Source organism: Notothenia rossii (assembly GCF_949606895.1).
Source record: "Notothenia rossii genome assembly, chromosome: 4".
NCBI lineage: Eukaryota > Metazoa > Chordata > Actinopteri > Perciformes > Nototheniidae > Notothenia > Notothenia rossii.
The window spans coordinates 31,582,065-31,608,062 of NC_136902.1; the positions used below are offsets into that span (position 1 = coordinate 31,582,065).

Below are 25,998 nucleotides of genomic sequence, written 5' to 3' on the forward strand. Positions count from 1 at the left end.
CCAGTCTATTATGAAGACTTCCTAGGAATATGTTTTCCTTTAAGTGTTTAGTGTTGTAATTACCCATGATTCAGTTAGCGCCTCAAACAGGCAGCCCCTGCTAATCGAGCGCCTATCGCGCAGCAGAGGAGATACAAGATGGCGCAGGCAATATTTGAAGTGCTTGAAGGTAGGAACATTTGTTTATAACTACGTAAATGCAAATACAATTAAACGTGAATGTACTTTGTAAACACTGTCAATGAACCAGGACCCTTTCGGTGTGCAGAACACTCCCTATAAAACCATGTAAATGTGTCTATCTTCGTAATAACAATCATAACATGCCATGTAATGAAGAGTGATAGACTGTAAACAAACAAATAGATTGTTAATTGTCCATATCTTATCTTGGATCTGGAAGTCTTTTTTTATCACATTGCAGGCATGCAATGCAGTCATTATGTATCCCTCTCTTGCTATCTAGACTGCATTTACATTTTTAGCAGCAGGCTCTTTTGATGACAAAACACTGTGTTGATGGTATAAGGGCAAATAGAGTATCTGTTAAAGCTAATTTGCGTTGATCAGATGCTGTGTATATATTAGTTTATTGAGGTATCAATCATTAGATGCGTGTCACATTTCCAAAATGTGTTATAAGATCAATATAGCTTAAAAGAGATGCTTGAGAATATACAATATAATGCTGAACTCGATTTAGAGCATGCATCGTTTTTCTATATTATATCTGAAGGTTTACCTGACTATGATCGCAAAGATGGGTCCTTGGTGAAATTAATTATAACAAGACACAATCCATCACCAGTGCCAGACGCTGTTCCTTTCTCTTAGCTTATTACCCAGACCCCTTTACGGTGGAATAACTACATAGCTGGGCATAATAGAATATAATTGGGAGGGATGAAACCCTCTTTGATGGTCACATATGCAGAGCACACAGCACACACAGTGACATTTGTTCTCTGCATTTAACCCATCCTAGTACCAGGAGTCTAGTACTAGGAGCAGTGGGAAGCTATTGTACAGCGCCCGGGGAGCAATGGGAGTGTTTTATTTTTTGGTGCCTTGCTCAAGGGCACCACGGCAGGGCAGGAGGTGAACTGGGTCCTCTCCAAGTAGAAGTCCACACTCCATATTTAGGTCTGGTCGGGGACTTGAACCTACGGCTCACAGTACAAGCCCCGACTGACTGAGCCACTTCCGTGACTTATTACACATTTCCTTCTCAGGCATGGATAACCAGACAGTGTTGGCGGTCCAGTCTCTGCTGGATGGCCAGGGTGAAGTTCCTGACCCAAACAACCAGAACGTCTCTGGGACGTCGGCGATCCAGACCATGGGTATGTACAGAAATCACAGTGAATGACAGCTGAGCGGTAACCGAACAAACTCTATGTTCGGGTAATTTCTTTATTTGGCCAGTGACATGCATTACATTCACTCTATGCCCTATATGAGATTAAATGTTCATTTCTCTATTACTTGCACATTTTACACCTCTGACTATATTTTTCAGAGTAATAATAGTTATATTTTAATTGCCATTCATTTTCTGTATGTTTATATTTCTTTTAAAGATTTCTCTTTATTTTTAAATAGTTATGAATAGTTCTATCTATAACTTAATTTTCCTTATGTGTCTAACTGTCTATGTATGCACAGTTATACACTAAATCAAATTCCTTTTATTTGTTTACCTACTTTGCAATAAATACACAAGATAAGATAAGTAGGGACTATAGATTGAAATGTACTATCTTTTATTATAAATTACCATTTTATGACTGCATATTCAGCACCTCAAACCTGCATGTGTACAGACGACGAGGACGTGTTCCTGTGTGGGAAGTGCAAGAAACAATTTAACTCCCTGCCGGCCTTCATGTTACACAAGAGGGAGCAGTGTCAATCCAGCGTCCCCTCGCTGTCCACAGTGTCCCTGGCCTCCACCAACGCCTACACACCGGTCCCCTCCATCAGCTCGGGGCCACGGACTCCTGCCAACAGACAGGTGAGGATAGTTATAGAGTTTTTAATGAGATAAAGAATTTGATCAATATCTACTTTTTTAAGTTTTAAATGAACAGAAGCTGATAACAAAAACTAGTATACAAAAAAACACAGGAACTGGGCAAGGTAATAGAAAAATAAAAAAAGCAAAATAAAACAAGGAACAAACCGGGGGTGTCAAGAGCATCACAAGGAATAATCCAGATACAGAAATATGGACAACAGAACCTCAGCAGGAAACCATCAACAGGAACATTGATGACAAACTGCAACACTGTGAAAGACATGAATATATACACACACAGGACTAATGCCATTGACAAGACAAAGCTGGAATGGTAGGTAGAGACCTAAGGGCAGCAGGGCTGTTTAACACAGATGGATATAATCAGGGTGGGGCCAAGCCCCCAGGAAGTGTGCCGGACTCAGATGAAAATATTCGTGGTGGCCAAACGGCGGTACTACACTTCTGTTTGGTTGCCAGGCCTGGAAACACTTTTTCCCATTGACTTACATGGGGAAAGAGTGGTCTGTACATCGTTGGATACTTTTTTTTAAACTAAATAAACTACCCAGTATGTTACAAAATAAAGCAGGTAACACAAGATCCTGCCAGTGAGAGCAGGACTATAAGAAAAGGAGAATTTATAGAGATGTGTAAAGATAAAACTGTGCAGTAACATTTATTTTGTCTTATGACACTAAGACAAATATGTATTTTCCTTTTATAAAAGTATTTAACAAAGTAGGTTAGAATTATTTTTACAATCGTGCATCCTTTCTCACTGGTTAATTCTGATCTTTTGTGTTTTTCTTTCAACTTCTGCTTCAGGTGTCCACCTACATCACAGTGCCTCCCTCCCCCCTTACACACACCCTGGTGCAGGGCAACGTTCTGGTCAGTGACGACGTTCTCATGTCGGCGATCTCCGCCTTCACCTCCATCGACCAGCCTATGGCCTCCATGCAGGCGCCAATACAGGTGATACAGCTCACATAGCACAGCAGATCAAGTAAGCTTTCCATTTAAGGAAAAAATGGGGTTATATATGTATTTATGACTTGCGTGTTATTTGTTAACACGCAATTCTTAAAGAAAACGTTGTTTTTTAAGCATGACACAATGACAAATAAAGATATTCTTGATAACTGAAAGTATATGGTGACTGCGAACAACAATGGCAAAACTGTGACAAACATCCAAAAGTGTTATTTCGTGTTTTAATTCACAGAAATGTCAAAACAGTTTGCCATTAACAGTTCATGCATGTACAGTATGAGCAGTGCGCCTGTGAGAGACCAGGGGCGTCATTTATAAAGGGATATACGCTCAAAAAATGGCGTACGCCAGTTTCTACGCAATGTTTGCGATTTATAAAATACTAACTTGACGGGAAAACGTGCGGTCCTCCACGCAAACTCTAACCCATGCGTAGGCACTAAGCACAAAAACGGGAGAGACAAGAAACTGCGACACCGTTGGCAGAAGGAAGAATGGAGAGAAATATTTGGAAATAATACCATAAATAAAATGTTACCTCTCATTTATCATATATGAAGAATTCATTTTTCAAACATTGATCAAAGCCAATCTTAAAATGATTAAACAAACGCCTGTTTGCGACTCCTCAGTGCACACCAAAACATAACTTGGAGAAATAAATAAATACGGATATGTTATTTAAAACCACCTCGAATATGTTGTGTTAATGTTATGAAGTGTTTTCTCATAAATTATGCGGTAAACAGGAGGACAGAATTACGTCTAAACTGATGCCGTTTTGCATTTCTATAGGTTGTATACGAGCATGGTTTTACAGTGGGGCAAACAAATATTTAGTCAGCCACCAATTGTGCAAGTTCTCCCACTTAAAAAGATGATAGAGGCCTGTAATTTTCATCCTATGTACACTTCAACTATGTGAGACAGAAAGGGGTGAAAGAATCCAGGAAATCACATTGTAGGATTTTTAATTAATTAATTGGTAAATTCCTCGGTAAAATAAGTATTTGGTCACCTACAAACAAACAAGATTTCTGGCTCTCACAGACCTGTAACTTCTTCTTTAAGAGCCTCCTCTGTCCTCCACTTGTTAACTGTATTAATGGCACCTGTTTGAACTCGTTATCACTATAAAAGACACCTGTCCACAACCTCAAACAGTCACACTCCAAACTCCACTATGGCCAAGACCAAAGAGCTGTCAAAGGACACCAGAAACAAAATGGTAGACCTGCACCAGGCTGGGAAGACTGAATCTGCAATAGGTAAGCAGCTTGGTGTGAAGAAATCAACTGTGGGAGCAATTATTAGAAAATGGAAGACATACAAGACCACTGATAATCTCCCTCGATCTGGGGCTCCCCGCAAAATCTCACCCCGTGGGGACAAAATGATCACAAGAACGGTGAGCAAAAATCCCAGAACCACACGGGGGACCTAGTCAATGACCTGCAGAGAGCTGGGACCAAAGTAACAAAGGCTACCATCAGTAACACACTACGCCGCCAGGGACTCAAATCCTGCAGTGCCAGACGTGTCCCCCTGCTTAAGCCAGTACATGTCCAGGCCCGTCTGAAGCTTGCTAGAGAGCATTTAGATGATCCAGAAGAGGATTGGGAGAATGTCATATGGTCAGGTGAAACCAAAATATAACTTTTTGGTAAAAACTCAACTAGACGTGTTTGGAGGAGAAAGAATGCTGAGTTGCATCCAAAGAACACCATACCTACTGTGAAACATGGGGGTGGAAACATCATGCTTTGGGGCTGTTTTTCTGCAAAGGGACCATGACGACTGATCCATGTAAAGCACTGGTTCTCAACGGGGGCGGTACCGCCCCCCAGGGGGCGTTCAGAGAACATCGGGGGGCGCTGGAAGCAATATTTTTGAAAGGGGGGCGTTGAGGTGTTCTTGGGGGGCGTTCACGCATAATGTCTTTTTGTCATGAAAAACGCTGGCCACAGCGTCTTTTCCTGTACAAAAAGCAGCTGTCAGCATCTTTTGTTGCTATAGGAAACCACAACTCTGCTTGCGATTGGTCAGCTGTCAGCAGTGTTATTACGGGTACGTTCGTAAATGCACGAACGGTCAGTCCGCTCGGACAACCCGTCTGTTCTGCCGGAGCACCCAGCTGTGAGCGCTCAGAGCGCAGCGCTCTGGACTGTGGAACGGGGACGCTCGGAGCGCTCTGAGCGCATTTACGAATGTACCCTACAAAAAGCAGCCGGGAGTGGACCGGAAGTCGTTGTAATTTTGAGATCGCGACTGTTAATAATCTGTGTCACTTTGTTAAATTTTGATATGTTTTGATATGACAAATTCCACTAACAGATTCGAACTAAGTGGTCAGTTTATGAAAATAATACCCGTTTCTATGTCTGCTACGACATGGAAGAGCTGGCTAGCCAGGCTGCTCCACACAGAGCTCTGTTTGTTCAAAATTACAACGACTTCCGGTCCGCTCCCGGCACGATGTCTTGTCATGGCACCAACTAGCCCTCTAGCGTGTGCCGCCATATCGTGACACTACCCCCCCCCCCCCCCTAAATATTAGCATCATAAAACAACAAAAATCATATCACATCAGCAAAATGGCCGCGAAAAAGATAAAATGCAGACAGTACTCTATTGAATATCTTAGCTATGGCTTCATACCGTCTCCTACCAATGCACAACTTCCAATGTGTTTACTTTGCGAACATGTATTTTCCAATGAGGGAATGAAACCCTCACGTTTAAAGGAGCACCTTACCAAGATCCACCCGGATAAGGCAGATAAGGAGCGACGGTTCTTCCAGGCCCTCAAAGAGAAACATGGTAGGAGCACCATCAGCAGTCTCTTCGTTAGGAAGACCACCCAGACTGACAGCGGGCTAATAGCGTCATATAACATCTCCTTGCTGATAGCCAAATGTGGGCAGCCGTTCACAATCGGAGAGAAGTTAGTACTCCCTGCCATCAAAGAGGTCATATCTACTGTGATGGAGCGTGATCCCACACAGGTGCTGAAATCCATCCCACTCAGTAATGACACCGTAGCACGCAGGATTGATGAAATGGGCGCTGATACAGAGGAGCAGCTGTGTGCCATCCTGCGGGAAACTCCATTCAGCCTTCAGCTGGATGAGACAACCACTTCTGACAACAATGTTCTGTTGATGGCCTATGTCCGCTATAGCACCTCCAACAGTCAGGAGATGGCTGAGGAATTTTTATTTTCCAAATATCTGGTCACAGACACCAAGGGCCATACCATTTTTAATGCACTGGATGCTTATCTACAGGAGAAGTCAATCCCGATCAACAACATCCTTGCATGTGCTACTTTCGGTGCGGTTGGCAGGTACCGTGGCTTCACCACTCTGCTGAAGGAGCAGGTCCCGCATGTCCTCACAGTCCACTGTGTCTTGCACCGCCAAAACCTTGTGGCCAAATCTAAAAGTCCACCTCTCCACGAGTCTCTCAATGTTGCAGTAAAGGCAATAAACAAAATAAAAGCCCACGCCCTGAATAACAGATTGTTCCGACAGCTGTGCCAGGAAAATGATGAGACCTTTGAGCGTCTTCTTATCCACACTGATGTCCGCTGGCTCTCAAAAGGAAACTGCCTTGCTCGTTTTTGTGAGCTGTTTGACAGCATCGTGGAGTTCCTGGAGGAGGTGGATGCAGCTCTCGGGGAACAGGTGTCATCCAGCCGCTGCGACATCATGTACCTCGCAGACTTCTTTGGCAAAATGAATGAAGTCACGCTGAAGCTCCAAGGAAAAGGAGTTACTCTGATCCAGAGCAAGGCGTTCATCCACAGTCTCACCTCCAGGCTGGATCTATACCGGCAGAGCATAGGCAGGAGGCAGTTTGCTCATTTCCCGCTGTTGACCAAGGTGATCTAGCCTAGGCTACTAAATAATGATAATAATAAATAATACATGTAATAAATGTAGGCTACTCTATGCAACACTATATTTGTGTTCCTGGTTAGTATAAATAACTTATGTTCTGAATGTATTATGAGAATAAAGAAACATCAATTAGTAAACTAATTAGCAATAAAATAACCAGTTTAAAATCGGATGGAAATATTCTGCACCGATAACAATTTCCTGGTTATACTCATTGCAGGTGTCTGAGGCTCTTACCGATGAGCGCCTCCTCATTTACACAGACCACCTGTGGATGGTGAATGCCGACTTGAAGATCCGCTTCAGAGATCTTTTGGACCTCGATGTTCCCACCTGGGTGGTGCAGCCCTTTCAGGCGGACGTGGCGGAATGCGAGCCAGCAATACAGGAGCATCTCATCGACATCCAGAGTGATGATGAGGCCCAGGCTATTTTCCGCACCTCTGGCTGGGGCAACATGTGGGTCAAATACTCTCAGCGTTACCCGGCTCTCTGGGAGAAAGCGAGGCTGCTTCTTCTGGCTTTCCCAACCACATACCTCGTGGAGCAGGGATTCAGCCAGGTCCTCCACATGCAGTCCAAGTACCGCAATCGCTTGAACTTGACGGCCTCAGGTGCACTGCGACTGAAACTAAGTTCTCTGCAACCCGCAGTGAAGAAACTGGCGGAGAACCACCAAGCGCAGGGCTCACACTAACCTTCCCCCCCCCCGCAATTTGGCGAAATGCAACACCTTTCCGACCTGTTAGTTCTGTAGGCCTAATGTACAGTTTTGTAGCCTACTGTTTGTTCTGCACTGGACATGTGTGAAATTGCTGCTGTTCCGTAGCAGTCTGTTTGTAGTCTCTGCTCTTGTCTGAGTTTGTTTAACACTCATAAATATCATTTGTATTCATATTCACATGGCTTTTCTGCTCTCTGGTAAACTAATGATAATGATATTCCAACTGCCCAGTTAAATCAAATATATTATTTGGCATTCAGTGACATGCTTTTTAAATGATATAACACAGAATATTAGTCAACATTAATATTCAGGGAAGAAAATAAGTCTACTTTTTTTGATGGGGGGCTGTAAGAGACCTGGATAATGGACAGGGGGGCGCTGGCCCAAAAAAGGTTGAGAACCCCTGATGTAAAGGAAAAAATGAATGGGGCCATGTATCGTGAGATTTTGAGTGACAACCTCCTTCCATCAGCAAGGGCATTGAAGATGAAACGTGGCTGGGTCTTCATGACAATGAAGGAGTGGCTTCGTAAGAAGCATTTCAAGGTCCTGGAGTGGCCTGGCCAGTCTCCAGATCTCAACCCCATAGAAAATCTTTGGAGGGAGTTGAAAGTCCATGTTGCCCAGCGACAGCCCCAAAACATCACTGCTCTAGAGGAGATCTGCATGGAGGAATGGGCCAAAATACCAGCAACAGTGTGTGAAAACCTTGTGAAGACTTACAGAAAACGTTTGACCTCTGTCATTGCCAACAAAGGGTATATAACAAAGTATTGAGATGAATTTTTGTTATTGACCAAATACTTATTTTCCACCATAATGTGCAAATAAAGTCTTTAAAAATCAGACAATGTGATTTTCTGGATTTTCTTTTCTCATTTTGTCTCTCATAGTTGAGGTATACCTAGGATGAAAATTACAGGCCTCTCTCATCTTTTTAAGTGGGAAAACTTGCACAATTGGTGGCTGACTAAATACTTTTTTGCCCCACTGTATATACTATCATGTTTAATGCCGTTTGCTAAGACTTGATAAGTCGCTCATAAAACACAGGAGATATGGAAACTAAGAACACCATATGTGGTAAATTGTACAGCTAATATAACAACACATTAGTTGTATTTCCTTTAACTGGTGGATATAGAGTTGCTGCAGTGGAGACGCTGCGCACAGCTGATCGACAGCTGGGACACAAACCGCCAATTACAAAAACATAATTCAGATCCAGTCGTCATGACTCCACTCCGGAGGGATTCCCCGATCATTTCTTACAGTTTCTCATCAAGGGGGTGTCTCCTGTCCCCGGTACAAACACACTGCCTGAGGAAGGCTATGTGTATTTTTTTTGTCATGAACCTTTTTCGGACTACTTATTTATTTATTTTGGTGACGATCCGACCTCCATGCTGCTACTCTGGTTCAAACTGCATCCACCAAACAATATGATTTATCTCGACCTCCCCAAAATAACCAAAATCTGACACGGTGTGAGATGTCTTTTTTTAGCTGTTCTGTCGTCATTTCCTGCTATCTTCTTCATAAAGTCATTAGGCTTGTTTGAGACGCGTTGCGGCTCGCCTCGAAAGTAGACGAGAATAGCCGATCGCAGCCGGGGGAGGTCTCAAAAAGCTCGCCTGAAGTCAGACAGCTCCGAGTCGGCTTCTTCTTCTTCTTCTTCTGCTGCTGCTTAGCCTTCTTCTTCTCTCGGTTTTTGGCGGATTGCAAACAACTTTAAGGTGCATACCGCCACCTCCGGAGTCGGCTTGACTCGGTTTGCATTTATAAAGAATGCACACATGTGTTTAATTGTTAATGTCAGATATGTACTAAGTAAATACATTTGTTCCTGCTCAAGATTAGATTCAACTCTATTGTTATTGCACAGATTACAGGTACTGAGACAACGAAATACAGTTTAGCTTCCAACCAGGAGTGCAACAAGCAGTAAAGTGAAAAGTAATGTACACAATCTACAGAATAAAATATAGAATGAAGTGAATGATGAATAAACAGTGAGGGGTATGAATATACACAGCAGCCTGTAAGCAGTATGAACAGTGTGTATGAATATGCTAAGATATATAAAGCATAAAAACGGTAAGCAGTGCAAGTATAGTATAACATATATAGATATTAATTTCATGATGATAAACATTGTGGAACAATGATGAAAAAAGTGAATGGAAGTGGCGACGTAAAACTGACACCAAACAACAACAAACATTTGCCGAGCCAATTGGAGAGTTTCATCAGCAACACGGGGTAAAAACCACCAATGAGCGCTCAGCTCGAGATACCAGCGAGTCGTTTCCCATCAAGCATTTCGCCTCCGCAGCCCGTGGAGAGGAACTGCGCCGCCTCGCCGCGCCTCTCAAGGCTGCGGGCGTCTTTGTCCCGCGAGATTTCAACGTCTCATGTGAGCGAGCCTCCAGAGCAAGTCGGACAAAATGACTAACCGCACGAGCAAGACGTTGATCGAAATTGCGCAGGTCTGCGCAGGTCTCGCTTTTCTCAAACAAGCCTAGTCAAAATGAATGAATGAAAGGGCGTTTCTTTGACTATTTATAGGCAAATATGGGCGTTACGTGAAGCCCGCAAAAGCTGCACCGCATTTCGAGTCGATTGTGATTTATAAAGGGAAACCGGTGTAGGTACCATATGTGTTCGGCCTACGCCTAGTTACACCAATCAGCGTGCAATTACCGTACAGCCAATCACAATGCGTGACGTCATTGGTAAGCGACGGACCCCGCCACGAATCCATATGGTAGGGCGAACACATATGGTACCGACACTGGCGTAGGAAGTGCTGTACACACTTTCCTCACCGGTACGCAATGTTTGGTGAATCGGAAAATGTCGGAACATTTCTGTACCTATTTTTGGGATTTCTACTACGTAAGCAACCTTCCCACGTGAATCCTACGCACGGCTTTATAAATGAGGCCCCGGAGCTTCCTTTTTTCACAAATTCTTCAAAAATAAACTTTAAATGATAATTTCTAGTTTGTAAAGTGTGACGTGATATTCAGAGCAATGATATTCGGACAAAAACGTGCATTAGGAATCATTCTCGTTTACATTATATGCTTCATCAATGTTGCTGTTCTGTAATCAAATCTGCTTTCTTTGCTGTTGCAGAGTAACCTGAGCATGCACGCAGCTGGTGTATCGTACCTGCAGCACCATCATCACCATCATCATCATCACGCCCAGCAGCAACAACAACAGCAACAACAACAACAGCAACAGCAGCAGCAGCAGCAGCAGCAGTCCTCACACCCCCACACACAGACCCCGGCCCACCCCCTGCCGTCCGGGCAGCCCCCCCAGCAGCCGCTCTCCTCACAAGTCCCGGCGAGCCACAGCAACTCGGTGGTGCAGGTGTACAGCACGCTGCCCCATATGGTGGGGGGTGGGGGGGCAGAGATCCATACCTTGGGTCTGCAGCCTTTCCATCCTGTACAAGTGAGTGCAGCTCAACAGCTTAGTATTACATATGTTATGCACCACATATTTCCAGACTTTTAGGTGTTGCACAAGAACAAAATGTAAGCTATTTCTGTTCGTGGTGACGGAAGGAAGTACATTAAAGGGACAGTTCACCCTAAATCAAATCTACATATTTGTGGGTGAGAAATTATGTGTTTTCTCTTGTATAGCTAATCGTTTTAGTGCTTTTTATCCATATTGTTTTGATGGGAGTTTTAGGTGGTTGGAGCGTACGTAGAAACATGAACTGCCCCTTTAAGAAAACTCCAAATGATGGTGTATATAAACCCAGTCAGTGGAATGATTAAAAAGAAGCAGATATTATTTTTATTTAAGATTAAAAGATATAATGAAAATAACTATTATTAAATGTCAAAAAGTGTAAAAAAAATTGAGTTATACATTAAAGGAAATACAATAAGAAAAAGTACTGTGAAACTGGATGAACTGCGCAGTTCATCAGCAACTAAATTTCCTCCTAGGGAGATCAATAAAGGTTAATCTTATTCTTCTTCAGTTTTAAAAGTGGTAGTATTGTACGGAAATGCGTAGGATTATCAGACAGAGGAAAGTGTAAAGTGTCAAAGTCCAGAGTATGAGGAAGACTGAAATCATAAAGCTGAGCCTGTGTGTTTCTCCCTCAGGTGCCCAGTCAGTGTGTGGAGAGCCAGTCCTTCAACAGCCCCCCGGTCTACAGCCCCGGGAAGCAGTGCACCAAAACAAAGACCTGCAGCATCAGCACCACCCTCACAGAGCTGGGCCACTTCGAAAAGGTCATCATCCCCAAAAGGACGAGGAGCAGCAAGAAGATCCCTGATGGAGCCACAGGTAGGAGAGGGAATACATCAACACTCATTGCAACACCAGCTTTTTTTTAGTATTCCAACGGAAGTCTTTCATAGATGATATTTGAGATGTGTCACAAGCTCTCTACTGTACATTGTATTCATTGCATAAAAAACAAGTATTGATTTGTTAAACTTTTTGTCAAGGGGTGAACACTGAGGCATGAACTCAATTGCACGACTCAAAACTCAGACTCAGATAGCGTTTCAAAATAAAGACTTTACTGGAATTTTGCACAGTAATAAAATAAGGAAAACAAAACACTCTTTGAGGAAAACTAGAATGGTGATCTATAGCATAGGTCCGTGAAAGGTCCGTGAAAGGTCCGTGAGGTAAGCCGATACGTAGGTCTTCGAGAGACAACGAACTGACAATTAACAGGAGGGAGCTAACACAATATATACACAGGTAAAGGGGACACAGTTGGAAACAATCAGGGCGGGGGAAATAATCAAGGACGCAGGAGACAGAAAGGGGCGGGGAGCGTGGAGGCCTGAAATGAGAGGAAGAAATAATTAAGGGCATAGACATAAAGCACAAGACAAAGGGACATGACAACTCTAACATAAAGAATAAACTTTCACTATGAGTTTCTTGGACATTACAGTACCCCCCCTTCTAGGGACGGCTCCTGACGGCCCAGGCTCCTCTGAGTTGAGGCGGTCAAAATCCTCAATGAGGTTTTTGTCTACGATGAAGCGGGAAGGAATCCATTGCCGCTCCTCAGGACCATAACCCTTCCAGTCAACCAGTAACTGTCGCCCTCTACCCCTTTTCCGACTAGCCAATAGTGACTTGACCGTGTAAACCGGACCTCCATCGATCATCCGGGGGGGCGGGGGGGGTTTGACGGTGGGAACCATAGCGCTCTCCTTCAACGGTTTTAATTTCCCTACATGGAAGGTGGGATGTACCTTCATGGCCCTGGGAAGCCGTAGTCTCACTGAGACTGGGTTTATGACCTTGGTGATGGGAAAAGGACCCACAAACCGGGGAGCCAGTTTTCGGGAGAGTACGTGGAGGGGAAGGTCTCGTGTAGAGAGCCAGACTTTTTGGCCTGGCTGGTATACAGGGGCTGGTCGGCGTTTTCGGTCTGCTGCTCTTTTAACCAGTTGCGCATTCCTGCAGAGTATCTTCCTAGCCGCAGCCCACACGCGCCGACAACGCCGGACCAGAGCGTGGGCAGACGGGACCGTGACCTCCCTCTCCGTGGCTGGGAACAGTGGCGGCTGGTAGCCATAAACACAGTGAAACGGGGACAGGCCCGTGGCAGAAGTAGGGAGGATGTTGTGTGCATACTCAACCCAGGTGAGGTGCTTGCTCCAGGAGGATGGATTCTGGGACACCAGGCAGCGCAGGCAGGTCTCCAGTTCTTGATTTAGGCGCTCTGTCTGGCTGTTAGACTCCGGATGATATCCAGACGAGAGACTGACCGTGGCACCGATGAGGCTGCAGAACTCCTTCCAGAAGCGTGACACAAACTGGGGGCCCCGGTCGGAGACAATATCCTTAGGGAAACCATGAAGCCGAAACACATTCTGCATCATGACCTCCGCCGTTTCCTTAGCTGAGGGCATCTAGGGCAGAGCAATGAAATGTGTCATCTTGGAAAATCTGTCCACTACCGTGAGAACTGTGGTTTTACCTCCAGAGAGGGGCAGGCCAGTGACGAAGTCCATGGAGATCTCTGACCAGGGCCTGTTGGGAATAGGGAGTGGTTGTAATAGTCCTATTCGCGACCTGGAAGAGGTCTTGTTTCAAGCGCAGATAGGGCACGCCTCCACATACTCCTTCACCTCCTTCTCCATGGATGTCCACCAGAAACGTTGTTTAATAATGAACATAGTTCTCTTGACTCCGGGGTGACAGGTGAGCAGCGAAGTGTGAGCCCAGTGGATCACCTGTGGTCGCTCGGCCTCCTGAACAAAAATCAGGTTAGGCGGGCAACCCCTTGGTGCAGGAGCTCCAGCATTGGCACGTATTACCTCCTTCTCTACTGGCCAAGTCAGCGCTCCTACCACCCGGTTCAATGGGATGATGGGTTCTGGCTCCTTGGCTGCAGGCACAGGGTCAAACAGACGGGACAGAGCGTCAGGCTTGACATTCTGAGACCCCGGCCTGTAGGAAAGAACAAAGTCAAAACGGTTGAAAAACAAGGTCCACCTAGCCTGGCGGGAGTTCAGTCTTTTTGCCTTTCTTATGTACTCCAGGTTCTTGTGATCGGTCCAGACCACAAAAGGATGCTCGGCTCCCTCCAACCAATGCCTCCACTCTTCCAACGCTAACTTCACGGCCAGCAACTCACGGTTTCCCACGTCATAATTTCTCTCTGCCGGAGAGAGCTTCCTGGACAGGAAAGCGCAGGGGTGAAGTTTGTTGTCCTTCTGTTGTTGCTGGGAGAGGACCGCTCCCCCCCCTCGTTGGAGGCATCCACTTCCACCACGAACTGGCGATTGGGATCCGGCATGGTAAGTATTGGGGCAGTGGTGAACATCTTTTTCAGCCGAGAAAAAGCCTCCTCAGCCTGAGGAGACCACACAAAAGGCACCTGAGGGGACGTGAGGACATGAAGAGGGGCTGCAATAGCGCTGAAGCTCTGCACAAAACGTCTGTAAAAATTAGCAAAGCCTAAAAACTGCTGCACTTTCTTGCGAGAGTCAGGGGTAGGCCAACAGGCTACTGCGCTAACTTTTTCTGGGTCCATCCTAACCTGACCTGGGGAAATGATGAAGCCCAAAAAAGTGACTGTTTCTACATGAAATTCACACTTTTCAGCTTTGACAAACAACTTATTTTGGAGCAGTTTCTGTAGAACCAGACGGACATGTTGTTTGTGGGTGTGAAGGTCAGGGGAGTAGATCAGAATGTCGTCCAGATAAACAAAAACGAAACGGTTCAGAAACTCACTCAACACGTCGTTGATCATAGCCTGGAAGACTGCAGGAGCGTTTGACAAGCCAAACGGCATGACCAGGTATTCATAATGTCCTGAAGGGGTGTTAAAACCCGTCTTCCATTCATCGCCCTCCCTGATCCTGACCAAATAATAGGCGTTACGCAGGTCTAACTTGGTGAAAACCTTGGCTTCCTGAAGCTGCTCGAAAGCGGACGAGATGAGAGGGAGGGGGTACCGGTTTTTAACCGTAATGTCATTGAGAGGTGAGTAGTCGATACAGGGCCTAAGAGACCCATCCTTTTTGCCCACGAAAAAAAACCCTGCACCTGCTGGGAATGAGGAATGACGAATAAGCCCTGTTTTGAGGTAGGCATCAATATAGTCCTTCATGGCCTCTTTCTCAGGTCCTGAAATTGCATAAAGTCGACCCTTAGGAATGGGAGACCCGGCAATCAAGTCAATAGCACAGTCATAGGAGCGGTGAGGAGGAAGAGCCAGAGCTTTGGACTTACTAAAGACTTCACTCAGGTCGTGGTAGCAGGAAGGAACTGAAAGTACATCCGGAAGATATATTTTTGGGACTGTATCCTGCCTAACACTCCCAGTGTTACATCTCCTGTCAATCTCTGCTACCTGCTTAAAACAGTGATCAATGCAATTCTTTCCCCACCCCTCCACCCTCCCAGATTGCCAATCTATGTGAGGGTTATGAAGTTTCAACCAGGGAAAACCCAAAATGAGTGGATGTTGGGCTGAGTTAAATAAGTGAAAAGACATTGTCTCGTGGTGGTTATCATTACATCTTACTTCCAAAGGCTCTGTTTGGTGAGTCACTTTAAACAACAGCCGCCCATCGAGAGCACTCGCTTCAAGAGGCTGGGGTAGAGGTTTAGTTTTTATGTCCCATTTTTTAACTAAACCCCAATCCATAAGACTTTCGTCCGCCCCTGAGTCAATGAGAACACCATGAGTAACTACATTGTCTCTGATTTTTACCTGGATCCGGGTCAGGGTGCGAGGAGGAAAGTCAGAGGAAGAGATCCGGCTCACCAACGTACTCCTCTTTATTGGTGAGCCTCCTCTTTTACCGGACAAGCCACTTGTGGGTGTCCGCGCTGCCCGCAGTAGAAACAGAGACCCTCCTTGAATCGACGCTGACGTTCTGCCAGCGACAGCTTGGCGCGGCTCCACGGAGCCAGGGGGCGCTGTTGTCCGGAACGCAGGTGGTGAGGGGTGACGGAGCCTCCAAGAAGAAGTAATATCAAGCGGCGAGCGTCTCCTCTGGAGAGGCGGATCAACCCCATCCTTGGATTTATTCCTTCTCCTCTCCGTCAAAAACGATTGTCTATCCTTATAGCCATGGATATGACAGAGTCCAAGTCAGCGGGCAGATCGAGAGGCGCCAGCTGGTCTTGTAAAGAATCCGAGAGACCGCTGAAGAAAGCGTCAAACAATGCAGCGGAGTTCCAGCCGCTGACGGCTGCCTTAGTCCGGAACTCGATGGCGTAGTCAGCCACACTCCGCTGATGTTGTCGCAGCTTGATCAGAGCCCGAGCTGCTTCCCTGCCCGGCGTGGTTTGATCGAAGGTCTTCCTCATAGTGTCTATGAAGTTTTCCAGAGACCCGCAGATAGGCGAGCCTCTGGACCATTCTGCCGTGGCCCACGCTGCTGCTCGACCGGAGAGATGAGAGATCATAAAAGCCACTTTGGAATTGTCCGTGGGAAAAGCAGCCGGTTGGTGGTGATAGTGTAACTCACACTGCACGATGAACGGCCGGCAGCCTTCTGAGTACTTTTCGGGTGGAGCCAGACGCATGGAAGCACTGTGCGGCTCAGTAACCCGGTTGGGATCGAATCCGGTCACCGCTGGAACCGGAGGAGTCGTAGGAGGAGAAACAGCCTGCAGGTGAGTGAGCACACGCTGAACCTCTGCTGCCAGTAGATTCACTTGGGTCGTCACCGATGTTTGTAGTTCCCTCTGGCTGCTGGTTAGATTCTGCACTCCCTGCTGCATGGTGGCCATATGCTCCTCTTGTTGCCCAAGACGTTGGCCCTGAGAGCGGATAGCGTTCTTAATCTGATCTGAGTCGGCTGAGTTCATTTTGATGGTCAGTTCGTACTGTCAAGGGGTGAACACTGAGGCATGAACTCAATTGCACGACTCAAAACTCAGACTCAGATAGCGTTTCAAAATAAAGACTTTACTGGAATTTTGCACAGTAATAAAATAAGGAAAACAAAACACTCTTTCGAGGAAAACTAGAATGGTGATCTATAGCATAGGTCCGTGAAAGGTCCGTGAGGTAAGCCGATACGTAGGTCTTCGAGAGACAACGAACTGACAATTAACAGGAGGGAACTAACACAATATATACACAGGTAAAGGGGACACAGTTGGAAACAATCAGGGCGGGGGAAATAATCAAGGACGCAGGAGACAGAAAGGGGCGGGGAGCGTGGAGGCCTGAAATGAGAGGAAGAAATAATTAAGGGCATAGACATAAAGCACAAGACAAAGGGACATGACAACTCTAACATAAAGAATAAACTTTCACTATAAGTTTCTTGGACATGACACTTTTAGCACGCAGTTTTAATTGTAAAAATGATGATAGGATAAATACTCACCCACTTGATTTCCTTCCTCAGCAGAGCAGCTGAAGGGAAAACTTCCAAAGCTGAAGTGCAATTTCTGTGACAAAATATTTTCGAAAAACTTTGACCTTCAGCAGCACATCAGAAGGTGAGTTAGAATTTGTAATGGTCGACTCTATCCATCTAAAAATAAACATTGTACCCAGAAGAAAGCCACTCAATTCCCTCACAGTAATGACCCTTTTCTGTCCACAGTCACACAGGAGAGAAACCGTTTCAGTGCATCGTCTGTGGTCGAGCTTTCGCCCAGAAGTCCAACGTGAAGAAACACATGCAGACACACAAGGTGGGAAAAGTTTTTGATAACACACATTTTAGTTTTTTTTTACTAAAGTGTCCACTCTTGCCACAATTTGGATGAAATTATAAAATGATGGATAAAGTTAAGAAAATTAATTCTTATAAAAATCTACGGTTTGTCTTAGATTTGAGGTAACGCTAGCTCAAAGATATGCTAATTTCCTTTTTGTTCTTGCCACATCACAGTTTCAAATAGTGATAGATGCAGGATTCATAGCCATTTTTGAATTGAGTCTTGCATTTCAGATGGGCAAAAAGCAGGCCTCTCACTTCTAGCTGTTAACGACAGTCACCGCCAGACTTGAGGTGTATTCAGATTGCTTATAACGTTAGCTTAAACACAGTCCCCCACTGAAACCAGAACATTTTGATATCCTACACTGATAAAAGAGATCAGAAAGTATTTCCCATGAGTACTGAATGCAGCATAGTGCCAGAAAATCAACATCTGTCTCTATGTTAAAGGTGTGGCCTGGGGGTGTGGCCAGCACAGTGTCCAGATTACCAATCACACTGAAGGTGGTACCAGTGTCAGCCAATGAGGAGGAAGTGGGCGGGGAGCAGCAGCAGCAAGGTGAAGAAGAGGAGGAGGAGCCACAGCAGCAGCACTGTCCAACACAAACAGAAGAGGAGGAAGTTCAAACAGGTAATTGCCAATATTCAATGACGGTATGGAAATTAGACCCAGTTGCCTGGTTGTTAAGTACCATGGGGCGCAGTAATGTGATTGGCTGGAAAGTGACTATACATCCTATTAGCTACAGAGTTCCATCCATCCATCCATCTTCTCCCGCTTATCCGTGGTCGGGTCGCGGAGGTAGCAGTTCCCAGAGCCCCAAACTTTCTTTTCCCCGGCCACATCAACCAGCTCTGACTGGGGGATCCCAACCCCTTTCCAGAAGTAAGGTTCCAGAGCCAACGCTGTGCGTAGAGGTGAGCCCAACCAGATCCAACTGGTAACGCTCCACCTCCCGCACAAGCTCCGACTCCTTCCCCCCCAGAGAGGTGACGTTCCACGTCCCCAAAGCCAGCTTCTGTCGCCCGGGTCTGGTCCGTCGAGACCCTCTGCCTTCACTGCCACCCTTCTGGCAGCGCACCCGACCCCATCGCTGTTTCCCGTAGGTGGTGGGCCCGCGGGACGGAGAAGCGGAGGTGTTGCCCACGTCGCCTTTTCGGGCTGTGCCCGGCCGGGCTCCGTGGCAAGCCCGGCCACCAGACGCTCGCCGATGAGTCCTCCTTCTGGGCCTGGCTCCAGAAGGGGACCCCGGGCTTCCTCCGGGCCGGGTATCCTCACTTCGTGTGTCGTCTTTCATGAGGTCTTGTGAACCAATCTTAGTCTGGCCCTTTGCCTGAGACCAATTTGCCATGGGAGACCCTACCAGGAACACAAGGTTCCAGACAACACAGCCCCCAGGTTCATCAGGGCACACTTTACCACGGTAAGGTGCTGGTTCTTCAGAGAGCGAAAGAGTTGTTAAAGAAAATCTAATTTTTTATTATATGAATTTCAATAAAACGTCACTTAAATGCATAACAGAAACATAACGTTAATACTGGTACAGCAACTATTTTTGTGTGCATTGAAAAATATTTGTGTCATTTGCATAATATTCACCATGAAAATTGGTGAATACTTCTGTGTGGATTTATAAATATATTCAGAGAGGTTTGACTCCATAGTTGTCGGGACATTTAGAGCCATTTGCTAGCTGTTAGCATTCTTTAATGTTAGCTTTTACCTTCTGACGATTGTATTTTTGCTTCAAAATTAATAAAAGCGATTCTCTTCCTGAAATATGATGAAAGTATCAAAAATAAGTACCTTTTCAGAAAATATGTGTTGCAAAAAACCAAACATTTGTGTAGAAATTCCATTGGCTTTCTGTCAAGGAAACCAGCGTGATGCTAACTTCCAAACTGGACTACAGAAATACATCATCCCTGCTGCACTCTTTATCATAAAAGAGTTTCTGATCCAGCATCAGATTAGCAGCTCCAGCTCTCACTATAAACACACTCTTGATTACAGAACCATCAGGGGAGATGGAGGAGAGTGCTACTGAGGCTCATGCTGATCCGGAGGTCAGCCGAGGGCAGGCCGCGCAGAACGGCCACCTTCAGGTCCAGATGCAGACCACCAACCAGGACCCACAGTGCCAAGCCCAGACCGTCCTGGTGATAGACAGCTCCTACCAGTGCCAGTTCTGCGCCAACAAGTTCCAGACCTACTTCCAGCTGAAGTCACACATGACCCAGCACAAAGGCGAGCAGGTGAGTCTGCGATTGCTCCCTTTTTATCTCATGGGATTATCTGACAGTAGAGTGCACAGTGTCTTGCATCAATACATTACCACACAATTGGTTTTGACAAGAAATATGAACAATGAGGTACATAGAGTTGTGCAGGAATGAGTTAGCATTTAGCACTTATATAGCACGCCTCCAAGTCATTGTGTTTTTAATGATTTCTTTAGATGCCTGAAATAAGGTATGTGGTTAAGATAAGCTCAAAGATCCCATGTCATGCTTTTCTGGTTATTACCCGTCCCCTTGTGTGTTATGTAGCTTTTTATGCATGTAAACGGTCTGCAGAGTCACAAACCCTCAAAGTACACCCTGTAGCGAGTAAAACTCTAACACAGAAAAGACCTGTCTATGCTGCCCCAGAACGCCTCGTTGGAGATTTTTCTTTTTCCATTGTTTTCCTCTTATAATTTAGTAAGTACAGTGACATATTGGGTACAGTGACGTAACGTCTCCTCACATACACACACTCAATCTTTTCTCAGCTGCAGCTCCGCAGATTTATCAGCCTAAACTCAGCCTGAGACGAAGAGACGCGGTGGGGCTCGGCCTGGGCTCGGCCCGGGCTCGGTCCGGGCTCTGCCTGGGCTCGTTCTGAGCACACACGCAGACTCACAGCCAGGCTGCAGGTGTGTGTGTGTGCTCGGGCTGAATTCAGGCTGGGTTCTCGCTGTCTCGCAGATCCCCCGCAGCAAGCCAGCTCACACTGTCTGCTCCAGCAGTGAGCCCCGCAACGTCCCACCAACACGGCACCCAGACACCACGCAGCATTCTCATCAGTTTGTCATTACTGGTGTCGTTTTCTGGTTGCTAACAAACGCCATTGTAACACATAATCACTGATGTTCCGCTATAACGGTGGTTGACTCATCAGAACAGAGTGGGCGAGCTGACCAATCAGAGCACAGTGGGCTCACAGGGGGGGCAGGAGCTCCAACAAGCCGTTTAGGACAGAGAGTGAACACACATACTATACAGAGATGCTGTATGAGAAACCAATGTGAGTTTGGAACATTTGGACCTCAACAATGGAATTATGTTCAGTAGAAAGGCCATGACATTGGACCTTGTTGTACTACCACATAAAATACCATATTTGTGTCTTTAACGTCTTGAAAAAAGTGACTAAATAGGACTGCTAAATGTCAACGCAACAATAATTGGCCGCCTTAAGCTTAGCAGTAGTGACGTCAAGTGGTTCCTTTATAGCGTAACTTTAGCTATTTACATTGAAAAATGTTAAAAGTGGTGTTGACATGTGGAGATTTTCCTGGACAAAACTTGTAAGGATCCTAAACATGTGTTTGCCACAGATTTTATTTCCTGCAATATTCTAAAAATGTTATGGAAAAATTACGCTTTTGGTCAAGGGAGCCCTTGCAATGCAAACTTCCTGGTCCACATACACAACTAGTCATCACTGCACCACTCTACTGTCATGCATTTATCAAGCATAATGTCTGTCTTTGCATGTTTTTTATTCAGTCATGCTTGTAATATGAAGCTGAGGGTATGCATTAGGAAGAGGATATGAGTAAAGTATCCTTCATTCGGACAAAATGGGATAGGATATTTAGAAAATATCCTACGTTTGTATTTTTACAACATGAATGACCAGCTACCCTTCCCTGCAGGTTTATAAGTGTGTTATGAAGTCCTGCTCCCAGACCTTCCAGAAGCTGGATCAGTTCCTGGAGCACATCAGGACGCACCAGGAGCAGCTGACCTACCGCTGCCACCTCTGCAGCAAGGTGTTCCCCTCCCTGTTCGAGCTGGGGGTCCACCAGTACTCCCACTGCTTCTGCCCCCAGCAGAGCACCCGCAAGGAGCCCACCATCTACAGGTCAGCCTCGTCCCTCAACTCGGTGTGAAAAGTTTCTCTCGTTAGTTAAGCTCCTCAGGAAAATAAGACAAAACCCAGAAGTAAAAATTATGTTTTCATTTCCCCTCAGGTGTGGGAAGTGTCAGAGCAGATACTCTACCCAGGATGCACTGGAACAACATCTACTCACGGCCACACACAACTTTCCCTGCCCGAACTGTCAAAAGGTACAATACACACTCTGTAAGGATGTAGTATTTCGCTTTTTAAGATATACGTGCTGTGTCTGATCTGTTTTCTCATTGGCCTCCAGGTTTTCCCGTGTGAAAGGTACTTCAGACGCCACCTCTCCACTCACGGCGTCGGGGGGAGGTTCAAGTGTCAGATCTGCAAGAAAGCCTTCAAGACAGAGCACTACTTCAAACTGCACACACGCATTCACTCAGGTCTGGAACTGTGACGAGTTGTAGCAAAGTCAGGTCTAGTTCGCTGATATTTAAGACTTAAGTCAACCAAAGGACATACATTCTAACTACCATTTTCCCAAATGATGAGCACGTAAGCTCTAGATCAGGGGTCGGCAACCCCTGGCACGCGTGCCAGCATTGGCACACGGCACCGTAACCAGTGGCACACTAGGAATAAGTGGAATAAGTGTGCAAAATATTTAAATTGTATTTTCGGATCCTGAACGAGACCGCCGCCAGAGCGCGTCTCCCCGTTACCTGCAGAAGGAAGCCATGCACGCAACGCAGCCCCGCTCTCTTTATCTCCAGGTGACTTTCTGCCGCTTTCCTCCGTGGTGCAGTGCTGATCGTTTCACCACGGAGGAAAGCACTTCTCTAATTGCAGTACCCATAAGGAGCTGTACAAATGCCGCAGTTTTTGCGTGGCTGTGTATTTAGATGAAAGCCCAGTGGCGATCAGCTCATTTCTCATCGAAATAATATGCTACAAAGGGGCGGACTGGCCATCTGTGTGTTGAACTTTCCGGTCGGCTCCCAGACCGTAGTCGAGGAGGGTAGCAGCAACAAGCTTCAGGTTCAATAACCCACTTTAGCTTAAATGCCTGGAGAGAGGCGAGCTCTTCTTGGGAGGCCGTTGCATTTATTTAGCTGTTCTTCTGTTTCACAAAATACATCACAGACCTCTGTTTTTCTGCTTCCTCGTTTCACTTCCAGAAACATACACACGTTCCCTCACTGTCGTTGTACCATCCACACACACACATGCACAAGCCACACCCCTCTCTCTCTCTCTTAAAGGGACGCAGCGAGGCTCCCCCGCCCTCCTGCTGATAGTTGACGAGCGTCAAGCTCCTCAACCCCCCCCCCCCCCCCCCACGTTGATAATTCTCGATCGTTGGCACGCTGATAATTTTTTTTTTTTTTAAATGGCACTTCATATCAAAAAGGTTGCCGACTTCTGCTCTAGATCAACTAAATCAGACTAACTGCACTATATCTGGTTGTCTAAATTAAATATAAACAAATGTAAAAAGCTATTTGCAGCATATAAAATGCACTTGAAACACATCTGCTCATAATCACATGATTTCCAAAAACACAACAAGCCATCTAAGCTGTAAAGAGAGGATGTAGTTACAGTTATATTTGAAACTATACAACTAGGCTATTCATCAGAACAAACATATTTAAATATGCCAATTCTGATATGATCATACTCAAAGTCTATCAAGAAGGATTGCGCGAGAGGCTTTTTTTTTTACTCTCATCTCTTGTAGCTTTGGCTAAAATGTTAGCATTTCAATTTTACCAGAGCAAACCCTTACATTCACCCTTTATACAGAGTCTATGCATTTCCCCCCAGTTGTAGGCCACCTCATTAAAGTGATAACTGTACAAGTCATTGATGAAAGTAAAGGCTTAAATGTTGATTCCATATTTCAGGGGAGAAGCCTTACAAATGCTCCCTCTGTGAGGCGACATTCAACAGGAAGGACAAGGTGAAGCGGCACATGCTCATCCACGAACCCTTCAAGAAATACAGGTGCCCCTTCAGGTAACTCCTTTTTCCTCTCCTTAGTTCATTCCTTTATCATTCAAGCCTTATGAATCCTTGCCCAGGCATTTCATGTCATTAGATTATTTTCTTTCTAATAATCTTATTGAAGTTATTAAATGTAATGCTTTGTTTTTAAAATCAGAACACATGTGGGCTGCACCAAAGAATTCAACAGACCGGACAAACTCAAAGCCCACATCCTGTCCCATTCTGGTGAGTGAATAATACTAGTGATGTTTGGATAGCCAGCGGCAGACACAACGTTTCCTTTCCGATGTTATTTGTTTCAATTTTTACAGTAACCAGGTTGACTACAAATCCTTAGTCCATATTTGAAAAGCCAAGAAATTAAATTGAGTGATAGAATATTATCTTTAGACATGGAAGCAAGTTTTCTACAAGAGAAGCTCGAAAATAATTGTCTGCATTACTCAGTTTGTGTTGCACACTTGGACACAAACGGACTTCCAGGCATGCATTAGTTAAAAAAAAAAATCCATTTACTATACACAAACTTAAGCACATCACTGCAGTGCTGCTGTTCCGCTGATCTACCATCAGCGGAACATGTTACCTGACATCTTATTTCTGTATACATTTTCTTAAACCTAAATATGTTCATAAAGATTTCCACAGTTTAACACCAACTACATAGATGCACATTTGCGTTAAAGTAGTCTGTGCAAACCAAGGCTTAAAGTTACATTTCCTTCTTTGTTGCTCATGCTCTGACTTTAAAACAAAAATATTTTTGTATATTTTTTGGTAGTATTTAGCTTTTTGCATAACTGAAGAAGTCTTTAATTAAATGAATCTTTAAATTTTAACAGCCTTGACTCAATAAACAGTGTGTTCTCAAGGATGTGTATTATGCAGAATTCTCCCAGCTTTATTTCTCTAGTGTAAATAAAGGTTTCAAATTACTCCTGTAGGAATGTGGACCCCACATTTGCAGTTACATACAGTAGGTTAACTCAAAATACATTGTCACATTGATACCCATAATCCTCTCTTCCTCCAGGCATCAAACCCTACAAGTGTCTGTTCTGTCAGAAGGCGTTCAGCCGCAGGGCCCACATGCTGGAGCACCAGCAGTCCCACACTGACAACTACCGCTTCAGATGCTCCACCTGCAGCAAGGGCTTCACCCGGCACAGCTACTACAGAGCCCACAAGTGTCCCGTGGCGGGTTACGTGCCAGGAAGTGAGGGAGGGACGGGAGAGGGGGAGGAGGGCATAGGGATGGAGATGTCGGAGGAGAACGACGGAGAGGATGACGGGGGAGGAAGCACAAACGGGGGAGACGATGGGGAGAAGGATGACAGCTCGGAGGAGGAGCAGGTGGAAACACATGGGGAGGAGGAAGAGGAAGAGGAGGAGGGGGGGACTGACGAGGGGTGTCAGGCTGCAATGACTATCTCCACCATGGAAGGGCAGGAGGACAGAGAAGAGGAGGATGATGGGATGGAACACGGGGCACTGGAGCAGATTCAGAGCAATGACCAAAACTGTCTGCGGCAGCCATGTTTGTAGTTTTAAACATTATTTTTTTAACATGGACCAAACCAAGATATTCATGATTTTAAATAAGTCTGAGAATTTGTTTCATTATTTGTTTTAAATTAAAACGTTATTTACACTATACAAACTGCTTTTACTGAACTGTAAAGAAAGGACAGTATGTAACCTGGTAGATCTTTATTTGCCAAAAATAACCAGAGGACCATTGTTTTGTACCTGTGTATAGCAGTTTGTGCAAGTTAAGCCACAGATATATTTTTTTTTAATCCATCAAATAGTAACTTATTTGAATTTGTCTCAGTATCAATGTTCTTGCACTTTGAGTAAAAATACTCCCTGGTACTCGTACCGTTAAACATGATCTGTTTGACGTTCAGTTTGTTTAACTTATGGGTGTATCCACTTTCCTTCAGTCTTTCTTGATTTTCTACTTTAGTTGGGGATATTTTAGATTTCTGAAAAAAGCTGATGGGAGACCATCAGGGGCAGTATTG

The 25,998-nt window shown here is 45.2% G+C and overlaps 2 protein-coding genes across 3 annotated transcripts; both read left to right on the forward strand.

The window, feature by feature from the left end:
- Positions 1–25,865, forward strand: znf341 (zinc finger protein 341). 2 transcript variants are annotated; one of them, XM_079675952.1, is made up of 16 exons: positions 1–169; positions 1,233–1,343; positions 1,800–2,014; positions 2,846–2,995; positions 10,784–11,110; positions 11,779–11,962; positions 17,527–17,620; positions 17,728–17,818; positions 18,298–18,478; positions 19,862–20,103; positions 21,771–21,979; positions 22,089–22,185; positions 22,272–22,404; positions 23,869–23,980; positions 24,126–24,196; positions 25,005–25,865. In XM_079675952.1, exons 1-16 carry the CDS (start codon positions 139–141, stop codon positions 25,514–25,516), a joined length of 2,760 nt encoding a protein of 919 aa, XP_079532078.1. In that variant the 5' UTR covers positions 1–138; the 3' UTR covers positions 25,517–25,865. The 2 variants fall into 2 exon arrangements, with proteins under 2 accessions (XP_079532078.1, XP_079532079.1); XM_079675953.1 differs by having other exon boundaries at positions 1,824–2,014.
- Positions 3,019–8,533, forward strand: LOC307036021 (zinc finger BED domain-containing protein 5-like). Its single transcript, XM_079675958.1, has 2 exons — positions 3,019–6,897; positions 7,136–8,533. Exons 1-2 carry the CDS (start codon positions 5,608–5,610, stop codon positions 7,610–7,612), a joined length of 1,767 nt encoding a protein of 588 aa, XP_079532084.1. The 5' UTR covers positions 3,019–5,607; the 3' UTR covers positions 7,613–8,533.
- Positions 25,866–25,998: the final 133 nt, after the last annotated feature.